This window comes from Pelodiscus sinensis, chromosome 2, assembly GCF_049634645.1.
Source record: "Pelodiscus sinensis isolate JC-2024 chromosome 2, ASM4963464v1, whole genome shotgun sequence".
Lineage (NCBI taxonomy): Eukaryota > Metazoa > Chordata > Testudines > Trionychidae > Pelodiscus > Pelodiscus sinensis.
Genome location: NC_134712.1, coordinates 213,834,328 through 213,857,502, shown reverse-complemented (window position 1 = coordinate 213,857,502; position 23,175 = coordinate 213,834,328). Strand labels below are relative to the sequence as shown.

The window sequence follows — 23,175 nt, the reverse complement described above, 5'->3', positions numbered from 1 at the left end:
TCTTCAGGAACCCTTCTTACGAGAGTCTTCTTGCTCAGGAAGTTCGGGAGTAGTTGCAGTCAGTAGTGGTGGAAGAAGTTCTGCTCCAATATTGGAATAGGGGATTCTATTCCAGATAGTTCCCAATCCTAAAGCTCAAGAGAGGCTTGTGGCCCACCTTGGACTGAGGCTTCAGCATGTATCTGTGGAAACTAAGTTTTGCATGGTCACCTATTGTGGACTGTTTAGGCATGTTAAATATGGTATTAGGGTAACTAAGTAACAGCTGAGATTTTCAGTGGTTACGCCACTGCCTGTGCTGTGGGCTCTACAGTATAAATCTTAGCCTGCCCTGCCCTGCTCTTCTCCTGAGGAGGTGACTTCACTACCACAGCAAAGCCTTCTCCCCAGGAGCAGAGCAGGCAGCCTTTGCCCACTTGGCTCCTGGGGAGGAGGCTTTGCTGAGTGTAACCGACATAGTTAACCGATAAGCATCTGCTTATCAATTAAACAGTTAGTCATTTACCCTCAAACATCCCTACAGGATATGAGCAATCACTCAAAGATGAAATGACAGTTACCTGTTCATAACTGCTGTGCTTTGAGATGTGTTGCTCATATCTGTTCCACATCCTGCCCTCCTTCGCCTCTATCAGAATTGCAGCAAGAAGGAACTGAGGGTGGGGAGAGCACACAGCACCCCTTATACCGTGCCATAGATGGGCCACTCCAGAGATCACTAGGGCTGCGCCCTTATAGGCACTGCTCTGGGAAAAACTTCCAGTGCCAGCGCTGTGGGAAGCATACCCACCTATTGTGGACCAGACATGAGCAAAATATCTCAAAGAACACCAGTTATGAACAGGTAACTGTCCTTTTTGCACATAGGAAAAAAAAAGTAATATACTGTAACATTCTAGGACGCAACTCTGACTGTTGAGAGGCTGCATCCCACCTCTGCCTAGACCTGCTATCCTAGGACCACAGCCATCTCCTTCTCCCCAACCTCGCATCTCCGCACCTCATGGTATGGATGCTGTGTGGCTGAAGCCACAGGAACAGGCTTGCTCAGACGGCATTTGCCAGGTCCTCCTCCAAGAGCAGGAAACCCTTGACCTGACAAAGCTTTGTGGCTAATTGGGACAGGTTGGCGCATTGGGTGGCAGAACATGGCATCTCTCCAATGAAAACCTCAATCCAGTCGATCCTAGATTACCTGCTTTCTTTGAATGACCAGGTGTTGGCACAGTCCTCCCTCAAAGTGCAGCTGGCAGCCATTTTTGCCTTCCATCCTCTGGTGCAGGACCACATGGTCTTCTCCCACAATATGACAGGAAAGTTCCTCAAGGGTCATCTTTGTCCCCAGGTCAGACCCCCGGTCCTGCCATGGTGCTGTCTAGGCTCACAGGCCTCCCATTATAGCCCTGGCCACATGCTCTTGGTTGCATTTGTCCTGGAAGGTGGCCTTCCTCATGACGATAATGTAGGCTAGAAGAGTTCTTGAATTTTGAGTCTTGGCCTTGGAGCCACTGTATGCAATCTTCCGTAAAGACAAGATTTAGCTCTGGCCTTTCTGCCAAAACTGATATCAGCCTTCCATTTGGGCCAGGACATTTTCCTACCAGTTCTCTGTTCCAAACCCTAATCTTCTAATGAGGAGAAGTGTTTTCATTCTTTCTCCTTTTATGTGGAGAGAACTAAGCCATTTCAGAAATCCACTTAATAAAAAAAAAGAAGTGCATGAAGGGTCAGCCAGACTCTTATCTAGAGAATTTCAAACCAGATCACTTCATCTATCCATGCTTGCTATGACCTCAATGGCATGCTTGCTATGACCAATTGTGCAGACTCACTTGACTGGGCACAGGCTTCCGCAACAGTGTTCCTGGCTCATATCCCTATCCAGGACATCTGTCCAGCAGCTACATGGTCATCAGTGCACATCTTTGCTGCACACTACGCCATCCTCTCTCAAACTAAGGATGATGCTGGATTTGGCAGAGTGGTCCTGCAGTCTTCTCATTCATGGCTCCTACCCACCTCTAAATGGATACTGCTGGTAGTTACCTATTATGGAACGGACATGAGCAAGCACTCGAAGAAGAAGACAGTTACCTGTTCTGTAGCTGGTGTTCTTCAAGACTTATTGCTCATGACCAGGCCACATTCCACCTCCTTCCCTACTGTTGGAGTCTCTGGCAAGAAAGAGCTGAGAGTGGGAGAGCACACACAGCTTATACTGCATCAGAGAGGCACCACTCCAGGGTCGCTAGAGGCGCTCCCTTATGGGTACTGTTAGGGGAAAATTTTCCAGTGCTGGTACACATGGCAAGCATGCACACCTATTGTGGGATGGACATGAAGAACAGAGTTACAGAACAGGCAACTGTCTCTTTCAATTTTTTTTTCCTATAGCAATTTTCATGAAATTGAAATGATATACCCTAGTAGTAAGAACATAGAAGGCAGGAGCCTTTATAATTTAGCTGATTATATATTTTGATCTAAAATTGCAAAAGTATGAATTTTCAAATCACTTAAACCTCAACCTGACTTTTTTTTTTTAAAAGTAAAGTGATTAAAATCATAACTCCAACTCATTTATTTAAATTGCTGCACCCTGTCTTGGGCTGATTCTTTGTGGGACAAAATACCTCCTATGACATATGACTGCCTTATCTACCAAGCCCTACTCCTGCTATTGAAATCAGTGACAAAACTTTCATTGACTTTACTGGTGCAGGAGATGGCCACTGTCATCTTTATTGGGAGCTAAGAATACTCAGCATCTTAAAGAATGTAGGTGGAGGAAATCCCAGAAGTCAATTAAAAAAATGTTGAGCGATGTACTAAAATATTTGCTAAATGTTTGTTGGGAGATGTGTTGAAATGAAGACATGTATGTACCTTTCCAATTTCAATTTTTTTTTCTAACCTAAAGCAACATTTTCTCCTTGCTGAAAGATGTTTTTCCCTACTTTGTACATGGAATGTGTGGTGTGGTTTTATTGGGGTTTTTTTAATAAACAATAGTTTGATTTTGCATTTTATTATGTAATTCTCATAAGTTCTGCTAATGGCACAGAGGAGTTTTTATTTTTTTTCTTCATCATCTGTGTTTTTTCTTCATTTACAGTGTGACATTTGTATGTGTAGTATTTCTATATTTGAAGACCCAGTAGATATGCCTTGTGGACACGAGTTTTGCAGATCATGCTGGGAGGCGTGAGTACATGTATTTAGCATTATTTTGCAAAATAGTTAACTTTCCATTTTAAATAGGGGGGTAATCACAACCAATAAGTAGCCAATGTCAAATATTGAGATGTAGTTATTACAAATCATATGGAATACTTTAATACGTATTGTTCTTCTTTGCCATTAACTGGCTTATGGGTACATAGCAATGGCTTTCACCCTGATAGTTCTGAAGTTCTTTGCTTAAGTTCTTTGCCAAAAGGGATTGATTTAATGGCATGTTTAGTGCTTTGCTGAGTTGAATCTCACTGTCTGAGAATTGGTCTATGCTTAATTTTTAACAGTATAACTATTTTGGTTAGGAGTATGACTTAGACTGAAAGGGTATGTCTACACTACCACCCTAATTCGAACTAGGGTGGTAATGTAGGCAACCAGAGTTGCAAATGAAGCCCGGGATTTGAATTTCCCGGGCTTCATTTGCATATAGCCGGGCGCCGCCATTTTTAAATGTCCGCTAGTGCGGACTCCGTGCCGTGCGGCTACATGCGGCACGGACTAGGTAGTTCGGACTAGGCTTCCTATTCTGAACTACCGTTACACGAGGAATAGGAAGCCTAGTCCGAACTACCTAGTCCGTGCCGCATGTAGCCGCACGGCACAGAGTCCGCACTAGCGGACATTTAAAAATGGCGGCGCCCGGCTATATGCAAATGAAGCCCGGGAAATTCAAATCCCGGGCTTCATTTGCAACTCCAGTTGCCTACATTACCACCCTAGTTCGAACTAGGGTGGTAGTGTAGATATACCCACATAGACTAGTAAAAGCCCAAGTGTGGATGCAGTGATAGTGGTATAAAGATAACTTTGTAGGACTATCGGTGCATTCACAGTAGGAGCTTGTAGTGCTTTAATTATATTGCAAAGTTCAAGTGATACAACCTAATTCCAGGTCTAATTCTAAAGCAACACTTTGTGGTATTCTGTAAAAACATTAAGCTCATCATAACCTTAAATATGAATTACTGTTTAAAACATGGATTTTAAAGCATAAGTGCCCACAAAAGCTCATGTTACCATGTACATGTTTTGTTAGTCTTTAAAGTGCTACCAGACTTTTTGTTGTTTTTTAAGTTTATCTTGTATAGACTAACTTGGCTACCCCTCTGAAATCACTCAGAACAGTTAGGCAGGCAAAACTGTTCTGGGTATGAGGTTAAGCAGCTCATTTGATGGAGAGACTAGATTTCACATTGAAAATGGTATCAGAGGGGTTGGCACAACAGAGTTGTAGCCACAGTGAATCAGATCTAAGCTGGGAACGGCTCACTGAACTCCTCTAAAGTACCCCTAGGCATCACAGACAAGTTCTATGCTGGGAGCTGCTGGGAGCTGGGATTCTATACTGGGAGCTGGGAACAGGCATACTCTGTGCATGCCCCAAGCACACATAACTGAGATTGGCAGGAAGGATCTCTGAAAAAGTTGAATGGAGAAGCTCTCAATCTCAGACTTATTATTGAATGCTTTGTACATCTCAAGGTGGAGTTCTTAATCATTTTAGGCATTCTATTAAAATGAATGGTCTACTTCACACCACTGTGAACTTCCAGCACTACAGACAGTGTGCAGAGTTCCTTTCCACTATTCTAGGGACTTTAGGAGTCTCCTACTCAACTCCTTGCTGCCCTCAGCTGTCCCTCAGCCAGCAGTTTGACTCTTCCTTTGTCCTCACCAGCTCTACACAGGGTATAGCTGAAGGCTTGCAGGTGTCCAATTTTTGATTGGAACACCCAGTGGTAAGGTACCCTGGTGGTTCCAGTGAATACCACTAATTAGGCTCTTAAAAGTCTGGCTCCCAGGAAGTGGCTGGCATGTTCCCTCCAGCTTGTGGGCAACCGCAGGGACTCTGCAAGCTGCCCCCTGTGCGAGCTGGATATGCTGACCACTTCAAGTAAGCACCACGCAGAGACCAAGCTATACTCGTCTACTTTGCCAACTCCAGACAAATTCCCCAAACCTTTGCAGATATTTATCTTTGTCCTAAGGATTCCATCTAGGATATCACTTCTGGGTGCCACTTGTGCACTGTGATATGTGCCAACAGGCTGCATAAAAGTTTCATGATGGTTTGTGAATGCTAGTGCAGGTAAACACCCCCTAGCCAAAGCTTACACATGGCACCCTACTTCCTTCCTCACTCCCACTCCCTGCTCCATGTCTCAATCTAAACCCTCTGCACCCGTGGTCATAACTCTCACCTAAACCCTGGTCCCTCTCCTACATCTCTCCTCTGGATCAGAATCCTCTCCTTCATATCCTCCTTCACCCAAACTCACTCCAAGACTCATACCCTCTCCTGCACCCCAATCGCCTACACCAAACTCCCTTTTGCACCTAATATCTCTATCCCATACCCACACCTCCTCCATTAATATCATAGAAGAGTGCGGCCCTTGACCATTTCCCAAAAGTTACAATAGAATTAAACAATATTTGCAATTTACTATCTTTTTACGATCACACAAGTACAGTCTCATTTAAAGTACTAGTTAATAGTTGTTAGAAACAGGTAGCCATTCCACTTTAAAGTACCTCAAGGCATCGCAGACAAGTTCTATACTAGAAGCTGGGACTTGCAGTTAATTTAGCCTGGTTAACTGTCAGTTTGTTCAGATCAAGTTTCAACTGTGTTTTAACAAGAACAACCAGCATTGCTATTTATTATAAAAATTAATTACTTGTCAAACTAATTCATGCATAAATTAAGTACTATTATATACATCTTTTGGGGACTTAATGAAGATGTTTTGCTAAAGTATTGTTTTGAGGACTCTGGCAAATGGAATATAGATGTAAACGCACACCTGCGTATACATTCAAATGTTTTTTGCAGTTGCTCACTTGTGGGCTCTTCATTTTTTTTTTTTTTTTTTTTTTAAACCAAATGCCTCCTGAAATCTGAGGTACTTGTTCAGTATAAAAACCCAGAGACAATTCATAGTTTTTGTTTTAAAAATTGAAGTGTAAATGGAAGTATGTATTTTATTAAGTTAGTATAAAGAACATTAATTTTCGTCAATTTATTGAGTTATTTATTTTTTATTTCCAAATTCTGACACATTTCTGGCAGGTTTTTGAATCTGAAAATTCAGGAGGGTGAGGCTCACAACATTTTTTGCCCAGCATATGATTGCTTCCAGCTTGTTCCTGTAGAGATCATAGAAAGTGTGGTTTCCAGGGAGATGGACAAAAGATACCTACTGTTTGACATTAAGGTAAATTGTCAAGCTATTCCTGTGTGATTAGAGTGTGTCTGACTTTATTATTCCAATTATAGCGGCAACTTCTTGTGAAATATGATTGCACTTTATCTAAGTAGAGTTTAATTAATATTGTAGATCTGAACTGTGTGTAGGTTACATATGGTAATGCAGGAGTTGGCCTGCTGTTGAGAACATTCTTTTAAAAGGAGTATTTCTTCCTCAAGCATAGAAAATACACTTCCATGCTGGGCAATTCAATAATCTTTCTTAGTTCTTGTAAAATTGTTTGATGAAATTAATGTCCACGCAACACTTGAATGTTAAACTTCCAAGAATATTTTTTGTCACATTATTAAAAAAAGTATAAAAATGAGTTTTTTCTGGGAATATATTTTGATGAGTTCCTATTTCCATTCAAAATTTCTAGGAAAGTTTTACTATACTTGAGAGATGCTGTTCACGTCACTAGAGTTTGATCTAGTCCCTGCTTTCCTATATACTTCAGACAGGAGAAGAAGTTGGAAAATCTTGATTTGGTTCATATTTGGTTTTATTTTCTCTGTTGCTACAGAACGTATATTAAAAAGTAACCTTTTAATTAACTTTTGGCTGGTTATTGTCCTGTAATGTGGATTCTTAAAATAACTTGTTCTCTTAAATTTGAAATGCCCTCTTAAATTTGAAACAAGGTGGTATTCTTTCAGAATGTGTCCATACATTGAGATGAGGAACAATTAATCCATTTTAAATTTAAACCCTATATTTTTCTGAATTAACTTTCAAGTGTGCCAACCCCTACTACAGGGGTGGACAAAGGGCTACCTTCAGGCTGAATTCAACCTTCCAAGCTAGTGGATCCATCCTGTGGCCCCCACTCCCGGGCCAATTGAGGTCTGGGGATGGGGGAGCATGTGAAGTCTCCTTGCCCCCGCATGAGTGCACGGCAGCTAGAGATACATGCTGGCAGTTTTAAAACATCTGGCATCTATCTCTAGATGCTGCGTGACTTGGGGATGGGTGGGGGCAGGGGGGAACTTTGTGTGCTCCCTGCCCCCAGGCCAATCCGGGTCTGGGGGCAGGGAGCACGCGAAGTCTCTTGCGTCCTGTGTGTCTCCTCTCCCCCACCAAGGAGACTTCGTGTGCTCCCTCACCCACAGGCCCTGATAGGCCTGGGGGGAAGGGGAGTGCACGAGGTCTTTCTCCTATTGTGTGCCTAGAGGGAACGGCCAGCAGTTTTAAAATAGATGGTGTTTCTCTCTAGGGGTGGGGCGGGGTGGGGGAAGGAGAGGGAAGACTTCTCGTGCTTCCCTACCCCAGGCCAATCAGGGTGGGGGAGGAGCACAATAAGTCCCCTGGCCCCACCCCTTCCAGGATGTCCCCCTTTTAAAAATTATTGCCCACCCATGCCCTACTGTATATACGTGTTCATAAGCCAATTTTTTATTCCCACTGTGAAGAGCAGGGATCAGCTTATGAACGGATTCTAAAAAGGCAGAGTGGCAGCGGGGGACATGGTGTAAGCTGGAACACAGCAGTCCCAGCTCGTGCCAGGTTCCAGACCACTGCAGTTCTGCCTTTAAAATGGTTCTTACTCCGGTGGTCTCGGACCCAACCTCCCCAAACTTATAGAGGAAAAAGTAGTAAAAAGTCACTGGCCCGTTTATAAAGTCCCACATCATTGTATTCTGGAGTCAGCTTATAAGCAGGTAAGTGACTTTTTTACCATTTTTTTTTCTCTAAGTTTGGGGGATCGGTTTATAAACGAACAGGCTTGTGTTTGAGTATTTATGGCAAATATTTTCTCAAAAGAGGAGACACGTACATATTAAGCATTTTGCATGAGGTGTAGGTACTCAGATCTTAGTGTGAATCTTGTGTATTGCTGTAGGAAAGAGTTTTTGCACTAGTGATTAAATGTCTTGTTTTAAAATACCATACCTATGTAAGTACAAGACTATCTTTATGCTCTTTGGCTTTGCTCCTCAGAAGCAGAAAGTAATCAAAGGTTACAGTTCGTATCAGTGATAAGAATTTATTCCCAAATAGTAAATAATTTTCTTGTCATTTTTTCTTCTTTTTAGGCCTTTGTTGAAAATAATCCTGCTATTAAATGGTGTCCTATACCAGGCTGTGAAAGGGCAGTCAGGCTAACAAGACAAGGATCAAATACAGCGGGTTCAGACACACTTAATTTCCCATTACTAAGAGCCCCTGCTGTGGATTGTGGAAAAGGGCATCTCTTCTGCTGGTTAGTATTTGTGCATGACTATGTACATCTACATATCTGCTGCCAATCTAAAAATCAAGAAAAACCTCCAGCCAGCTGACATGCTGCAGAAGGAAACGCCGTATGTGTTGATGCAGTAAATTATTGATGTACAGTATGACATGAATATACTTTGATATATACATGTGTTGAATATTAAAAAATGTAGAGTATGGGCCATATTATCTGCACTAGGCATGACACCAAAATTAAGAAGGATTCCACTTCCCAAAAACTTTGAACTCTGAAACTCCAAAATTCCTCCTTTCTGAACCTTGATTACTCACAAAACCATAGCAAAACTTATGCTACATCTTAAACTAGCTTCAAGTACAAAAAATAATTATCCCTCCCTCTCTCTGGTCTACATAAATAGTGATAGAAATGTAGCCGTGTTAGTCTGGGGTAGTTGAAGCAAAATGCAGGACAATGTAGCACTTTAAAGACTAACAAGATGGTTTATTAGATGATGAGCTTTTGTGGGCCAGACCCACTTCCTCAGATCAAATAGTGGAAGAAAGTAGTCACAACCATATATACCAAAGGATACAATTAAAAAAAATGAACAAATATGAAAAGGACAAATCACATTGCAGAACAGAAGGGGGATTTGTCCTTTTCATATTTGTTCATTTTTTTTAATTGTATCCTTTGGTATATATGGTTGTGACTACTTTCTTCCACTATTTGATCTGAGGAAGTGTGTCTGGCCCACGAAAGCTCATCATCTAATAAACCATCTTGTTAGTCTTTAAAGTGCTACATTGTCTACATAAATGTGAGTGTATCTTTTAGGGCAGCAAAGAGTATAACACTATCTACATGAGTATACTAATAGCTGTGCTGGACACAAACTTGCATGGAGCTCTAGGCTTTTCAGTTCTCTTTTCACGTAGAGAAACTTTTGTGCCTACTTCAGTTGTACAGGGAGAAAACGATGGTTCAGAAGATTTTGGGTTTTTTAAGCTTTTTTCCCCCCACATTTTCCCTATTATGATCCTCCTTATCCCCATCATGAGTATTTGTTCAACTTAGATACTGCATTGCAAGAAGTAGTGTACCATTTGAGCCTCAAAAAACAATTTGCATTGTCTTTGATGCAGCAGATGTCCATGTGGAAATGTATCCTATTTGTAAACTATTTATGTATTTCACACAGCAGATGTCTCAAGCTGTTTTGCTGTATTTCCAGTAAAAGAGCGAATCATGACATTTCTGGAATCCATGTTGACATGTCTACACCCAAGCACCATCTGGAAGCCATGAATCTGCTTCTGTATACTGACTGCTGTCCTGAAAACTAGCAGGACTAATGTTGGAGAAACTTGAGGGACCCACTGTTAACTCCTTGTGTGTCCTATCATTTCAACCAACATCTACTTTCTATTTAGGGATTCTGGGAAAGGAGTGTGAAAGCAGTTGGGGTTGACTCAAGCCCTAACCTTGTTGTTAAGCATTAATAATCAACAGTGGACATAAGTAATTCTGGGTGAAATTTATCTCTGACATTGAGGGCTTACTAACAGCCCTAGGCACCACGTAAACTTCACTTAAACTAAGAGTTTATACTTAGTCAAAAAGATCTTTAGAGCAGGGACTTTGTCTTACCATGCGTTTATGCAATGTCTAATACTGTGAGGCCTCAGTGCTGATTGGGGCTTTTGGAATATTACTTTCATATGAATAAATAAAAGTCTGTCATAGACCGCCTGTACTGAGGTCAACTTCACCCACTGTACAAAAGTTGTATGGCCATCTTACATTGGCCTAGATGAATTATTGGTCAACCCATAAAATATACAAACTGCTTTTGAGATATTCTCTATCATAATTAAAAAGCACTTTTTTTTGCTATCTTAATTAATTCTCCCATTAATTTTCATGAAGCTCCGCCATGACTTGTGAGCAAATATAAGATTTTTTTTAAGTAAGTTTCTTTATCTTCCTGGCTTAATTAGAGCTTTAATATGCCTTGCTTATTTTTCTAATTGAACCAAAGTAGAATTTAATCTAAACTAATAGCTACTGTATTTATGACTTTATTTTTCAGGGAATGTCTTGGTGAAGCACATGAGCCTTGTGACTGCCAGACGTGGAAGAACTGGCTGCAGAAGATATCTGAAATGAAACCAGAAGAACGTAAGAGTGGGTCTTGGTGGGGGAGAAGGGTTAACAGCATTAAATTATAATTATATGGTAATTAAGAAATCACTGTGAAAGAGGAGAGGAACAGGTTTAATAATTTGCTATGTAAAAAAAAGCCTAATGAAAATGGTGTTGAAAATGTTATAATTCTGCTTTTCCCCTTTCTTTAAATCTAAATTTCCTTGCTCATATCTTAAATCAGACCCTATAGATTAGGGTTTTGGTTTGGGTAACATTATAGGGAAAAATTACCTTAACCATATATGTTTTTAAAAATCCTAATTGAATAAATTTACCATAAAGTCAGAGGAGCAGCAGTGTCCTTGTAAATACAGTAAACTTCCCATAATCCAGGACCTTTAGGACCCAGGGGGTGCCGGATTATCAGATATGCCGGACTATTGGAAGGGGGGGCTATGAGGGGTCTGGGGTGGGGGAATGCCACTCCAGACCACTCATTGCCTCCCCTTCTGATAGTCCTGTTCTGCCCCAGGCGTCCCCTACTCAGCTGCTGCTGGTCAGTTTCAGCAGCGGCTGAATCAGGCAGCTGGGGTGCTGCCGGGTTGGTCCCGCAGCGCCAAGGGGCAGGCGCTACAGGACCAACCCTGCAGCACCCCAGCTGCCCTGCCCCAGGCGTTCCCGATTCAGACGCTGCTGAAACTGACCAGCGGTTGACCAGAATCAGCCACTGGTCAGTTTCAACAGCAGCTGACTTGGGGACACCTGCCAAAAGAGACTTCAGGGAAAGAGAGGGGCTTGTTCTGAAGGGAGAGACGGGGGAGCAGGGCAGGAGAAGAAAGGGGAAGGCACCAAGGGACAGGGTGAAGGAGAAACAAGTGCCAGGGGGTCATGAGGAGACAATGAGGGGACAGGGTGGGGGAAGCTGAGGTGTCAGAGGGTGTGGGAGAAGAGAGGGGACAGGGTGATGCTGGGAAAAGAGAGGGACAATGGGGGCAAGAGGGAGGAAGAAGAGAGGGGAGGAGTGGATGCCAGGAGAAGAGGGGTTGAAAGGAGGAGTGGGCATGAGGAAGACAGGGGATGAGCAAGTCATGTGTGAGGGCACAGAGGGACATGAGGAGAACTGGGGCAGAGGGTGGTGAGGGGGTGGGCATGAGGGAGAAAGGGGGCAGTGAGGGAAGGGGAAAGCATCAGGAAGGTGCAGGGGTAAGGGAAGGTGCAAGTTCTAGGGGATTCTGGAGGTGAAGCAGAAGGCCAGACACATGAAGGGGAGGGATGGGCACCAGAGGAGAGAAACAGGGCAGATGGATAGAGGGAGGTTTTAGGAGAGGGGATGAGGTAGAGGTAGCTACAGATGATCAGAGTGGGGCTAGAGGAGGAATGGACACAGGGGGAAGAGAAGGGCTGGTACAGGGGAAAGGGACTGGTTCCCAAAGGGCTGAGGGGAATGAGAAGGGCAGGAGCCAGGACAGCAGAGGAGTTTGAAGGATGGGGGGCAGTAGGCACCAGGGGAGCAGATGGGGCAAGGGCAGGGTAGGAGAAATGGCAGCAGAGAGAAAAGAGAGAGGTTTATATGATATTTATTAATAACTTGGGTGCCACAGTAGCGCACATCTGAACAAGTTCACATGGACTTAATACTGTTGCACAAGACAAAACTCACTCCACTCATGGGTGGAATATCTTAGAGGAAACACTTCCCCCAGCCTGTCCCCCCACGAGTTAATGCAATGCGATTTGGGTTAATGCAATTGCAGGGTAGTGGCATGGGGGAAGGAGGGTACTAAGGGGGCCAAACCTATCCCTGTTGGTAAAGGATGGTGAGAGGAATTCTTAGAGGGGGGTCACATGATGCTCTTTACTTCGGTCATCTGTCCATCTTGACCTCCTGGAGTACTACTTCCAGAGGTGGGATTTCTTGTGGCATGAGGCATGGCTAACATGTCCCTAATTTTGGTTCAGAAAATATGGTCATCATAATTCTGTCCCAACAAAGCTATCTGAATACCTGTATATCCACTCTCCAGTGGGCTCCCTGGTTATGTCTGTCATCAGTGAAAGGGACAGTTGAGAATCACACCAAAAAATAATGATGCTAAGAGGCTGGACTTGTTTGGCAGGAAAACTGATTTGACAGCCAGTTTGCAATTTAAAGTGTCTAACCATCAGGCCTGTCTAAGCAGGTACAACTTCAACTTGTGGGATTCCATCAGCAAGTTCAAGAAGGGCCTTCTACTGGACCAAACCTAGGAGTTCGCCAGCTTGGTGAAAGAGGGCGAGGTGGTGGCAGGTTTCTGGTCTGACTGGTCACAGCTATAGGTTTATAAGGAAATTAATGTGCAGTATCAAGAATTATAGAAACATGCAGACTTCTCAGCCTGCTTTTTACAAAAATTGATATGAACATAATCTTAACTTTTCCCTACTTTTTTCATTTTTTTTCTTCAAAGTTGTGGGAGTTAGTGAGGCTTATGAAGATGCTGCCAACTGCTTGTGGTTACTAACTAACTCCAAACCATGCGCCAACTGCAAATCTCCAATTCAGAAGAATGAGGGCTGTAACCACATGCAGTGTGCAAAGGTATGAAGAAGTTTATATTTTTGTGATGTACGGTGTAACTCAAATTGTATATACATGGCTGTTTTGTAAATGCAAATACAAAAAGCCTCCGAAATTTCAGGCATGGGATATAGTGAAACTTCTAAATCAATTTGCAACATGGGCAGATGGGAGAAAGCTCTAATGTATGTTAGCAGAGTATTTGATATTCAATGTTTCATTACATTTTATTTACAATATCCATTTTGACTTGGTAGTGAACTCTGGTTACATGGGTTGAAGGATATTAAACAAAGATAAATAATGAGCAGTAAACAAAGAATAAAATAGGAGAAAAGGCTTAGAGAAAAGCTATGCAAATTTTTGCATGGTCCAGTCTTCATTGATCATCTAGAAGAACCAGCAAATTTAATTCACAGGAGATACAAAATTTTGTGGAATTGCAAACTGTAATAAAGACAGAAAAATAATACAAAGGGCGATAAGGTGAGCTGAAAATATCAAAATAAGGTCAACTTGGAAAAATGTAAACACAATGGGAATGAGAAACCAGGAGAGCAGTACTGCCAAAAGAGACTTGGTGGATAATAGTAGACAGAAAATTAAATACAAGTTTTCAGTATAGATTGAACCTCTCTAGCCCAACACCCTCGTGACCTGATAAGTGCGGAAGCAGAAAATTTGACAAACCATGGAAGGTCAGCACTGTCTAACAGCATTACTGACACTTCCTCTGCTTACTGGGCTCTTATGCAATGTCTACGCAGCAGCGTTATTTCGGAATAACGGATATTATTCTGAAATAACATTGTCAACATCTACACACATGCAGTTATTTCGACATAATGTCAAAATAATGTTGAGCTGGAGGACTACTTACTCTGACTCCTGTAACCCTCATTGTACGAGGAGTAAGGGAAGTCAGAGGAAGAGTGTGCTATCTCGAAATAAGTGTTGTGTAGACATGCCCAAATTTGAAATAAGCTTTTTCAACTTAAGCTATGAAATTAGCATAGCTCAAGTTGCATAACATATTTTGAGTTTGGTCCTGCCGTGTAGACATGCCCTTAGAAGACATTTAGGGGTAAACTAGAGCTAAATAACAGCACAGAACAATGAGCGCCAGGACTGGTGGCTGTAAACAAACTTTGAGACTGTAGGAAACTTGGCTACACCCATTATAAGTATACATCTGGCTAATTAAAATCATGCTGGGCCACAGATGTTGCCAGACCAGAGAGTCCTGAACTAGAGAGGTTCAACCTGTACTTCACAAAAATAAACAGGTTTTGTAAAGCAATATTTTTTATGTCAAAGCTTCTTTAGGTAAAATTATAATGCATATCAGACAACTCATGTTTTCAAATGAATTAAAAGCAGAATGTTAGAGTACTTGTTTTTATTCAATGGATAGGTTATGTGAAAGTAGTAAGCATAGATAATATGTCCATTTAGTAATGGGATGATTTCAGATTAAGAAGGGGGTATTTGTCATTACTAAGTCTTCAAACTTATTTGTGTAGGTAAGTTGACTTCTATAAAAATACACCTTGGGTTAGAAAACAACTTCTGTCTCTCCCTCTCCTTTTTTCCCCCCAGGAGTCTGACTAGCTCTAAACCACACTTATGGCTTTTTCTGTCTGTGCTGTACCCACTACATAATCCTCTTAACTTTCCCCTGCTATATGCGGGTTGGATCTCCCTGATCCGGCACCGTCAGAGATTTTGCCGGATCAGAGGAGGTCATTTCTGGCCCTCCTGTGAGCGCCCCCTCAACCTGCAGCCCAGCTGAGCTGTGTGCACCCTCCCCCCAAATTGCACGGGCTCCCACCACTACCTCCCACGTGAACCAAGATTATCTGATCCATAGGAACCACAGATTTTTCTGAACCAGAGAGTTCCAGTTTATAGAGGTGCAACCTGTATAACAAATTCGCCAGTCTGCTGAGGAGCCCATGTATAATATCTTGTAAGCACAGTTTTTAAAAGGTCAGAGATAACTGCTGTTGAACTCCCATTATGTAGGGGAGCTCTCATAGAATCATAGAACCATAGAGCTGGAAGAGATCTCACAAGGTCATCAAGTCCAGCCCCCTGCTCTAGTCAGGACCAATCCCAACTAAATCAACCCGGCCAGGGCTTTGTCAAGCCGAGACTCCACTACTTCCCTAGGTAACCCATTCCAGTGCTTCACCACTCTCCTAGTGAAATAGTTTTTCCTAATATCCAACCTGGACCTCTCCCACTACAACTTGAGACCATTGCTCCTTGTTCTGCCATCTGTCACTACTGAGAACAGCCTCTCTCCATCCTCTTTGGAACCTTCCTTCAGGAAGTTGAAGGCTGCTATCAAATCCCCCCTCACTCTTCGCTTCTGCAGACTAAACAGACCCAACACCCTCAGCCTCTCCTCATAGGTCATATGCTCCAGCCCCCTAATCAGTTTGGCTGCCCTCCACTGGACCCTCTCCAATGCGTCCACATCCTTTTTGTAGCGGAGGGCCCAGACTGGACACAATACTCCAGATGTGGCCTCACCAAAGCCGAATAAAGGGGAATAATGACATCTCTGGATCTGCTGCCAATGCTCCTCTTAATGCAACCAAATATGCCATTTGCCTTCTTGGCTACAAGGGCACACTGTTGACTCATATCCAGCTTCTCATCCACTGTAACCCCCAGGTCCTTTTCTGCAGAACTACTACTTAGCTGGTTGGTCCCCAACCTGTAACAATGCTTGGGATTCTTCCGTCCCAAGTGCAGGACTCTACACTTGTCCTTGTTGAACCTCATCAGATTTCTTGTGGCCCAATCCTCCAATTTGTCTAAGTCACTCTGGACCCAATCTCTGCCCTCGAGCGTATCTACCTCTCCCCCTAGCTTAGTGTCATCTGCAAACTTGCTGAGGGTGCAATCCATCCCCTCATCCAGGTCATTAATAAAGATATTGAACAAAACTGCTCCTAGAACTGAGCCTTGGGGCACTCCGCTAGAAACAGATCTCCATACTGACATCGAGCCATTGATCACTACTTTCTAGCCATGTTTCTATCCATCTTACCGTCCATTCATCCAATCTACATTCCCTTAACTTGCTGGCAAGAATATTGTGGGAGACCATGTCAAAAGCCTTGCAAAAGTCAAGATATATCACATCCACTGATTTTCCCATGTCCACAGAGACAGTTACCTCATCATAGAAGCTAATCAGATTGGTCAGGCACGACTTGCCCTTTGTGAATCCATGCTGACTATTCCTAATCACTTTCCTCGCTTCCAAGAGCCTCAAAATGGATTCCTTAAGGATCCCTTCCATGATTTTTCCAGGAACCGAGGTAATAGAAAGCTAATAGAGGCATCTTTGCTACTTCCTCTGCCAACTTCCCTTCACCTTTATATTGGACGAGGGGGGAAGGGTTATATGAGCAGTATTCCAGGGTTGGGGCATGTGGTAGAGTGGAGCTCCCTTAAACCTGTTCATCCACTAGTGCAGTGGTCTCCAACCTTTTTAAGCATAAGATCACTTTTTGAATTTAAGTTCAGTCCAGGATCTACCTCAAACCCTAACACCCTTGCCCACCTCCTTCGCACCCCTTCTCTGAGGCCCTGTTCATGCTCACTCCATCCGCCCTTTCCCATTCTCACTCACTTTTATCAAACTGGGCGCAGGGGCTTGAGGTGCAGGGAAGGGTTCAGGACCGGGGCCAGGGTTCAAAATGCTGGCTCCAGATGGGCACTGCTTACCACAGATGGCTTCTGGATGGTGATGCGGTGGGCTATGGCAGGTTCATCCCGACACTGGCCCTGCACCGCTTCCAAAAGCAGCCAGAAAATTCTCTCCATCCCTGCCCCCTCTTCTCTGTGGAGATGGGGTCCAGGGTGGAGGGAGGAGCACCCTGACATCAGCACCCCCCCCTTTCCTCTTCTTCCCGTGCCCTGCACAGCGAGCAGGAGGCTCCCAGGGCAAGGGGCACCTCCAAGGCAGAGGGCAGAAGCAACATGGCAGTGCTCAGAGGAGCAGACTAAGTGCCAGCAATTGACAGCCTCCCAGCCAAACCTCTCAGGAGCACCTGTCAAAGGTTCCAAGATCTACCAGTAAATCCTGATCTACTGGTTGCTGACCACTGCACTAGTGTAAAGGTCCGTTATGGACATTAAACCTTTGAAGGAAGTTAGACTAGTCTTCCTGCTGCCAGAGCCTAGCAGTCAAGTATTAGAAAGTCACAACTGACTCCCTGCAGTGGGCATGCTCCATTATATACACACACAGCTGAGTGGAGGATTGTGTCCTAAATGTTTTGGACTGTGATTTTGATAAGTCATTGGTTTTTTTTTTTGTTTTTTTTTTTTCACCAGACTGTCTGGAGAATTTCATTTATTTCTTATCTTTTCTAAATCTGTTCAGGATTATTCCTGCCATATCCATTCAGCCATTCTTCTTGGTATAGAATAGGTGGAGAAGCATTTGTAAAGGACATTACAGGGGAGAGCCTCAGTATTGATGCACAAAAGGTTATTAATAAAACAATTATAATTTTAGGTAATTATGTAATTGTCTTCACTGTTAATGAATTTTAGGAGAGCATTTTCATACCCAAGAAGCTTAGACAATACGATAGCTCACATGCATATGTTTTTTGGTTACTTTTATAATGAAATGTTCAAACTAACGAAATTCCTAGCAAATGTCTTCATATTGTCAAACAGTGAGAAGAAAAAAGTTTCAAAGAGGATGACACCACCTTAACTGTAAAACCATATTTATTATCTGAAGATGTATTCATAACCGATTCTTGTATGCAGCTTTGTAGCTTCTATTTTGTTTATTGTTTTGTACTATTTTCTTTTTACAATATCCTTTGGAAGATATATAGAAATGTTAGTTATTGGGGTTTTAACCTTGTTTAGAGTATTTGATAATAGTCTTTTAACTGCAAATTGTGAACGTTCAACAAATAGTAGGTTGTAAATCTAGGAACCATTTGCTCAAAAGGCAAGCAACCAGGAAGATTCATTTATGGTTGGGAAATATTTTATAGAAGATACTGGTTACTTCTAACTCCTGTTTCCACTCAAAGGTGAAAACCTTTGTTGTCCCTCAAATGCGTAAGATGCTATAAACTTATTTTGACTTGAATATCTAAATACAGACTATCATATAATATCTGCCCGATACCTTTATGTGAAAAGTAAGATGTTTTATGTACAAATATAGCTAAGAAATGTGATGCTATAACTGGTTACTAATGAAAGAAGCCACTTGAGTATAGAAAGTATTTTTCTGTTAATTGGGAAATTAATTAGTTATCTGGCAGTGCTTAAGCATCTCTTTATCAGGCTCAGAAAAACAAGAACAATCTTTCCAAGGATTGTATGAAGAAAATATACTTTCTTTGACCATTTCTCTTTAAGAATCTTTTATATTTAAAAAGACTATTTTAAAGAACTGACGATTTCAAGTAGGAATATTTTGACTTATTTGAAACATAATTTCTGATCCTATTAAGCACTGGGTCTAAAGGGATAGCTCAGAAAGAGAGAGTGAAAACTTTCAACTGATTAAAAGAGAGAGTTAAAACTTTCAATATAAAAAAAGCAATACACCCATTAAGCTGAAAAAAAATAACTCTGATGCATATGCAGTAGCAGATTGCATATTCACAGGCTGAAGATGGTACCAGCAAAATCCAATAAAGATGTGGAGCTAACAGAAGGTGACAGCAGCTGATATTTAAATCCATCTATATCCCTGAAAGATGTCTGTCTTCCACCTTCCGTGAGGCCATCGAAAAAGAAGTGTATAAATTTATCTGAACTGAAACATTCTTATTACTATCTTATGCTTATACCTTTATGCTAAATTCTTTCTAAGCTGCACAGCTGAGCAGTAACATATAAAGTGCAGTGCAGGCACTTGGGGCTGTAGTGAGGGATTCCCCTCCGTCAGCCCCAGACATGCTGTGACATAAGGGGGCGCTCCTGCCCCAACCCAGATCCATGACTGAGGGAGATATGTCTCTCCCATGGCCCCAGCCCTGGAGCTGCCATGGTGGGAAGAGGTGTGCCTCTCTCCCCCAGCCCAGGTTCTGTTGCTGAGAGAGAGAGAGAGAGTGAGTGTGTGCGGGGGGGGGGGGGGAGAAAGGGAGTATTTTTCCCTATTGCAGCCCCAGGGCAACCTGCACCCCAAACTCCTCATCCCTGACCTTATTCCAGAGCCCTCACCCCCCATACTCCAACCCTGTGCCCCAGCCTGGAGCCCCCTCCCACACTCTGAATCCCTTGGTCCCAGTGCACATCACTTCCATACTGGTGTACATATCAATATTCATTCAGCACGTGTGTGGGAAAAATTAGAGGCAATACTGCCCTTATGTACTCTTACACACTTTTGTTTACTTACTCTCCAGCTCTCAGCACTCAGCTTGGGCTTTGTCCATGCATCTAAAATTAAAGCCCAGCCTCGGCAGCACTTTAAAGTGAAAGTGTGGCCATGGTAGGAGCACTGGGAGAGAGCTCTTCCAGCACTCTAGGTAAACCATCTCCTTGAAGGGTATAGCTAAGTCCGCTGAAAGTGCAGCTCCCAGCACTGTAACCTGGTTCACGCTAGCGCTTTACAATGCTGTAACTTGTTTGAGGGGGGGGTATGTTTTTTCACACCCCTGAACCAGAAATACAGCAAAGTAAAGTGCTGGTGTAGACTTAGCCTTAGTTAAGCCTGTTCATTTTATCTCTACAAGCAAGCAAAAGCAACAAGGCAGCTAAGAATAATCAACCCACAACACAGCATCAAGAGGAGGCAACCTTACAACCCACCACAGTCTCTGCAATATCATAACAACATTGAGAATTCAGCATCATTGGAGTTTGCCAAAACACTGCCAAGGGATTAGATTTAACTTGTTTGTGTTATAATTTTTAATGCAATATGGAAATTCTATTATAATTTAGGTATTAACTTTCATGTTAAACCCCAGACTGTACTTTAGACTATGAATTCCTAGAAGGTAGACATAAGTAAATATTGATAAACAAAGAAAAGTCGTACGATTTAATTTGAATTTAAGAATGTTAATATTATTAATTTGCATGTCTTGACCATTCTTTGAATGAGTTCCTTTAACCAACTTAAACACCTTATGAAACATGTTTCATAGGCCTTAGACCTGTTAAGCGCCTAAATACTTTTGAGTGTCTGAGCCTTAGACCACTTCTCCACTTGCCACGCTGGAGATCAATCTTCTGGTGTTCAGTTTAGCGGGTCTAGTACGGACCCACTAAATCAGCGCTGAGGGCGCCTCTTGTCAGCGCCAGTACTCTACTCCTCATGAGGAGAAAGGGAAGTCAGTGGGAGCTCCCATTGACCTCCCGCTGTGGAGCTGGCGCCAAGCTTGGCTTAAGGTATATCTATTCCAGCTACATTATTTACATAGCTAAAGCTGCATATCTTAAGCCAATCTTCTGAGTCTAGTGTAGACTTGGCCTCAATTAAGATCACTCATCTTTCTTATTTATAATGAGGTTCATAGATCAGTATAGCGAGTCTCTACTCAATGGAGCCCTGGAGACAGACCAGAATTGTCAATTAGATACATGGGATTTGTGGATCCATCTCTTAGGAACCATCAGTTTTTCATCTGCCTCTTTAACTTCTGGCAGGCAGACCGTGACCTCCCTGCTGCAGAGCATATTTGAAGAGGAGGCAAAACAGACTTAAAATCACTGTGCTGTCTTCTTTTGCTTTTATCAGCATAGGAGGATTTCCTTTCTCTTCGGAGCCGCTGCTACTTTTTGTGCCCTTAGTTCATCCATGTGACGTTAAGCATGGTGCAAAAAGCCTAAGAAGTGTTTCCTGCACCTCACCTGGGCAGAGATCTGTGCCTGCCCTGCAGAGACTCGAATACTTCAAGTGCAAAGACTAGGGTACAGACTTCGGTGGCCTCCATCTTTGTGCACCTATTACAACATTAAACAGCATCTTAGGATGTCTGCTAGTAGGAATCTTGAGCGTTTTCATTTGGTATATAAACCTGTAGGGGAGTGTACTAATCCTGTGAATTCTGTCACTTCTGTTGATAGTGGCAGAATAAAGATGCACTACTGGAAATCATGATTGGGTGCAGGCATTAGTTTTGTTTTCTTTTTCTTCTGAAGTGCAAATATGACTTTTGCTGGATTTGCCTAGAAGAATGGAAGAAGCACAGCTCTTCTACTGGAGGCTATTACAGGTGTACTCGCTATGAAATAATTCAGCATGTAGAGGAACAGTCCAAGGAAATGACCGTGGAGGTAGGAGACTAAACTGTATTCGTTAAAATAAAGCTCTTGGGCTATAATTTTCTGTCTTGCCTAAGATTCTGAATTGGTAACAGTCAGAAGAATTTATTACACTTTGATTTTCCCCATCCGGGGTCTTCAATGGAATGAAAATGAAGTAAAACTCTAAATATCACAGGGTATGTCTACACTACCACCCTAGTTCGAGCTAGGGTGGTAGTGTAGACATATCCACATTGAGGTAACAGGAAAAAAAGTAATATCTGGCTTATGTTAGACTGGGAACAAAGACAACTGGGAACAAAGACAAGTTCTCAGTTCTGGTACTAGCCAACAGTATTGACACTGGGCAAGTCACTTCATCTTTCTCTACTTTGGTTACCATTCTGTGCAATGTGTAAAGCAGTATTGTAATTACCTGTTGTGCCTCAGAGAAATGTCATTTGGCTTAATTGATCTTTGCAATGTATTTTGAGGTCCTCTGCTTAAGTTATAGGCACAAAATCTCAATTCCTTAGTTCTGGTGGCTGGCTGTCAGACTTCTGATTTCCTACAGTACCTTTCTATCTGAGCAGTATCTATTGCCGTGGTATTTGTGTATAAATGTCTAATGTTGCCCATTGAAATAGCTGATTATGCTTTTGATTTGCTGGTGAGTGTTAAAATGATGTAAGTCTAACATTTGGTTTCTTATTTTTGAGGCTGAAAAGAAGCATAGACGATTTCAAGAGCTTGATAGATTTATGCACTATTACACGAGGTTTAAGAACCATGAGCTCAGCTATCAGGTATGGCCCAAAGAGTTTCTAAGTTTTCTCCACTTTTTTAATCTAGAAATTCGATGAATTTGTTCAATTTTCTTTATGTCCCTTTTTCAGTTGGAACAGCGCCTTCTAAAAACTGCCAAAGAAAAGATGGAGCAATTGAGTAGAGCTCTCAGTGGAAGTAAGTAGTGTTTGTTAGTATCTACTGATTGATAATGGTGGTTTGAAATCAAATCTTTTCACACTAAAAACAATTTTGTTCTTCAGATTTTTCTTTCTTTATATTGATGCTTGCAAGAAATGAGGTATTTCAGACGTCTGCTGCTATTGCACATTTCAGAATCTGAATTTTCAGCCTTTGTCAGACCTCGGTTCATATGGTGCTAACTTGAGTTTGAGTCCTCTGTTGTTAAGGAGATCACCATTCTCTTTCAGTATTAATTTGTAACAGCCCTTCACACCTAATTCAATGTATTTGTTTAAAATATGTGAGAGAAAGGACCACTTTACTTCTGAAATGCGGTCACCTTTAGCACGAGGAAAGGTGATTTGATTCAACCGGTGCACAGCACAGTGCACAACTTGTTATATGTTGTTAATCTGCTCTGAATCAGTTTATTTTCTTAATTTGTAGAGAAGTGTACCCATAATAAAGAAATAAAGCATTGATCCTCCAGAGAGCTCGGCATGTAGGCAGGGTTTTGCCCACAAGGAGTTATTTACAGGATTATGGGCATAAGTGTCTGTTTTGAAACTGTATGAAGA

The 23,175-nt window shown here is 42.3% G+C and overlaps 1 protein-coding gene across 4 annotated transcripts in view; it reads left to right on the top strand.

Moving 5' to 3' along the window:
- The window catches only part of ANKIB1 (ankyrin repeat and IBR domain containing 1), a 109,189-nt gene that overhangs the window by 66,297 nt on the left and 19,717 nt on the right, over positions 1–23,175 (top strand). For all 4 annotated transcript variants that reach the window (XM_075922380.1, XM_075922379.1, XM_075922381.1 and 1 more), the window contains exons 7-14: positions 3,116–3,204; positions 6,311–6,455; positions 8,525–8,691; positions 10,760–10,848; positions 13,263–13,393; positions 21,524–21,658; positions 22,348–22,434; positions 22,525–22,591. In XM_075922380.1, the coding sequence (XP_075778495.1) occupies positions 3,116–3,204; positions 6,311–6,455; positions 8,525–8,691; positions 10,760–10,848; positions 13,263–13,393; positions 21,524–21,658; positions 22,348–22,434; positions 22,525–22,591 (910 nt within the window). The remainder of the gene's footprint in view (positions 1–3,115; positions 3,205–6,310; positions 6,456–8,524; positions 8,692–10,759; positions 10,849–13,262; positions 13,394–21,523; positions 21,659–22,347; positions 22,435–22,524; positions 22,592–23,175) is intronic.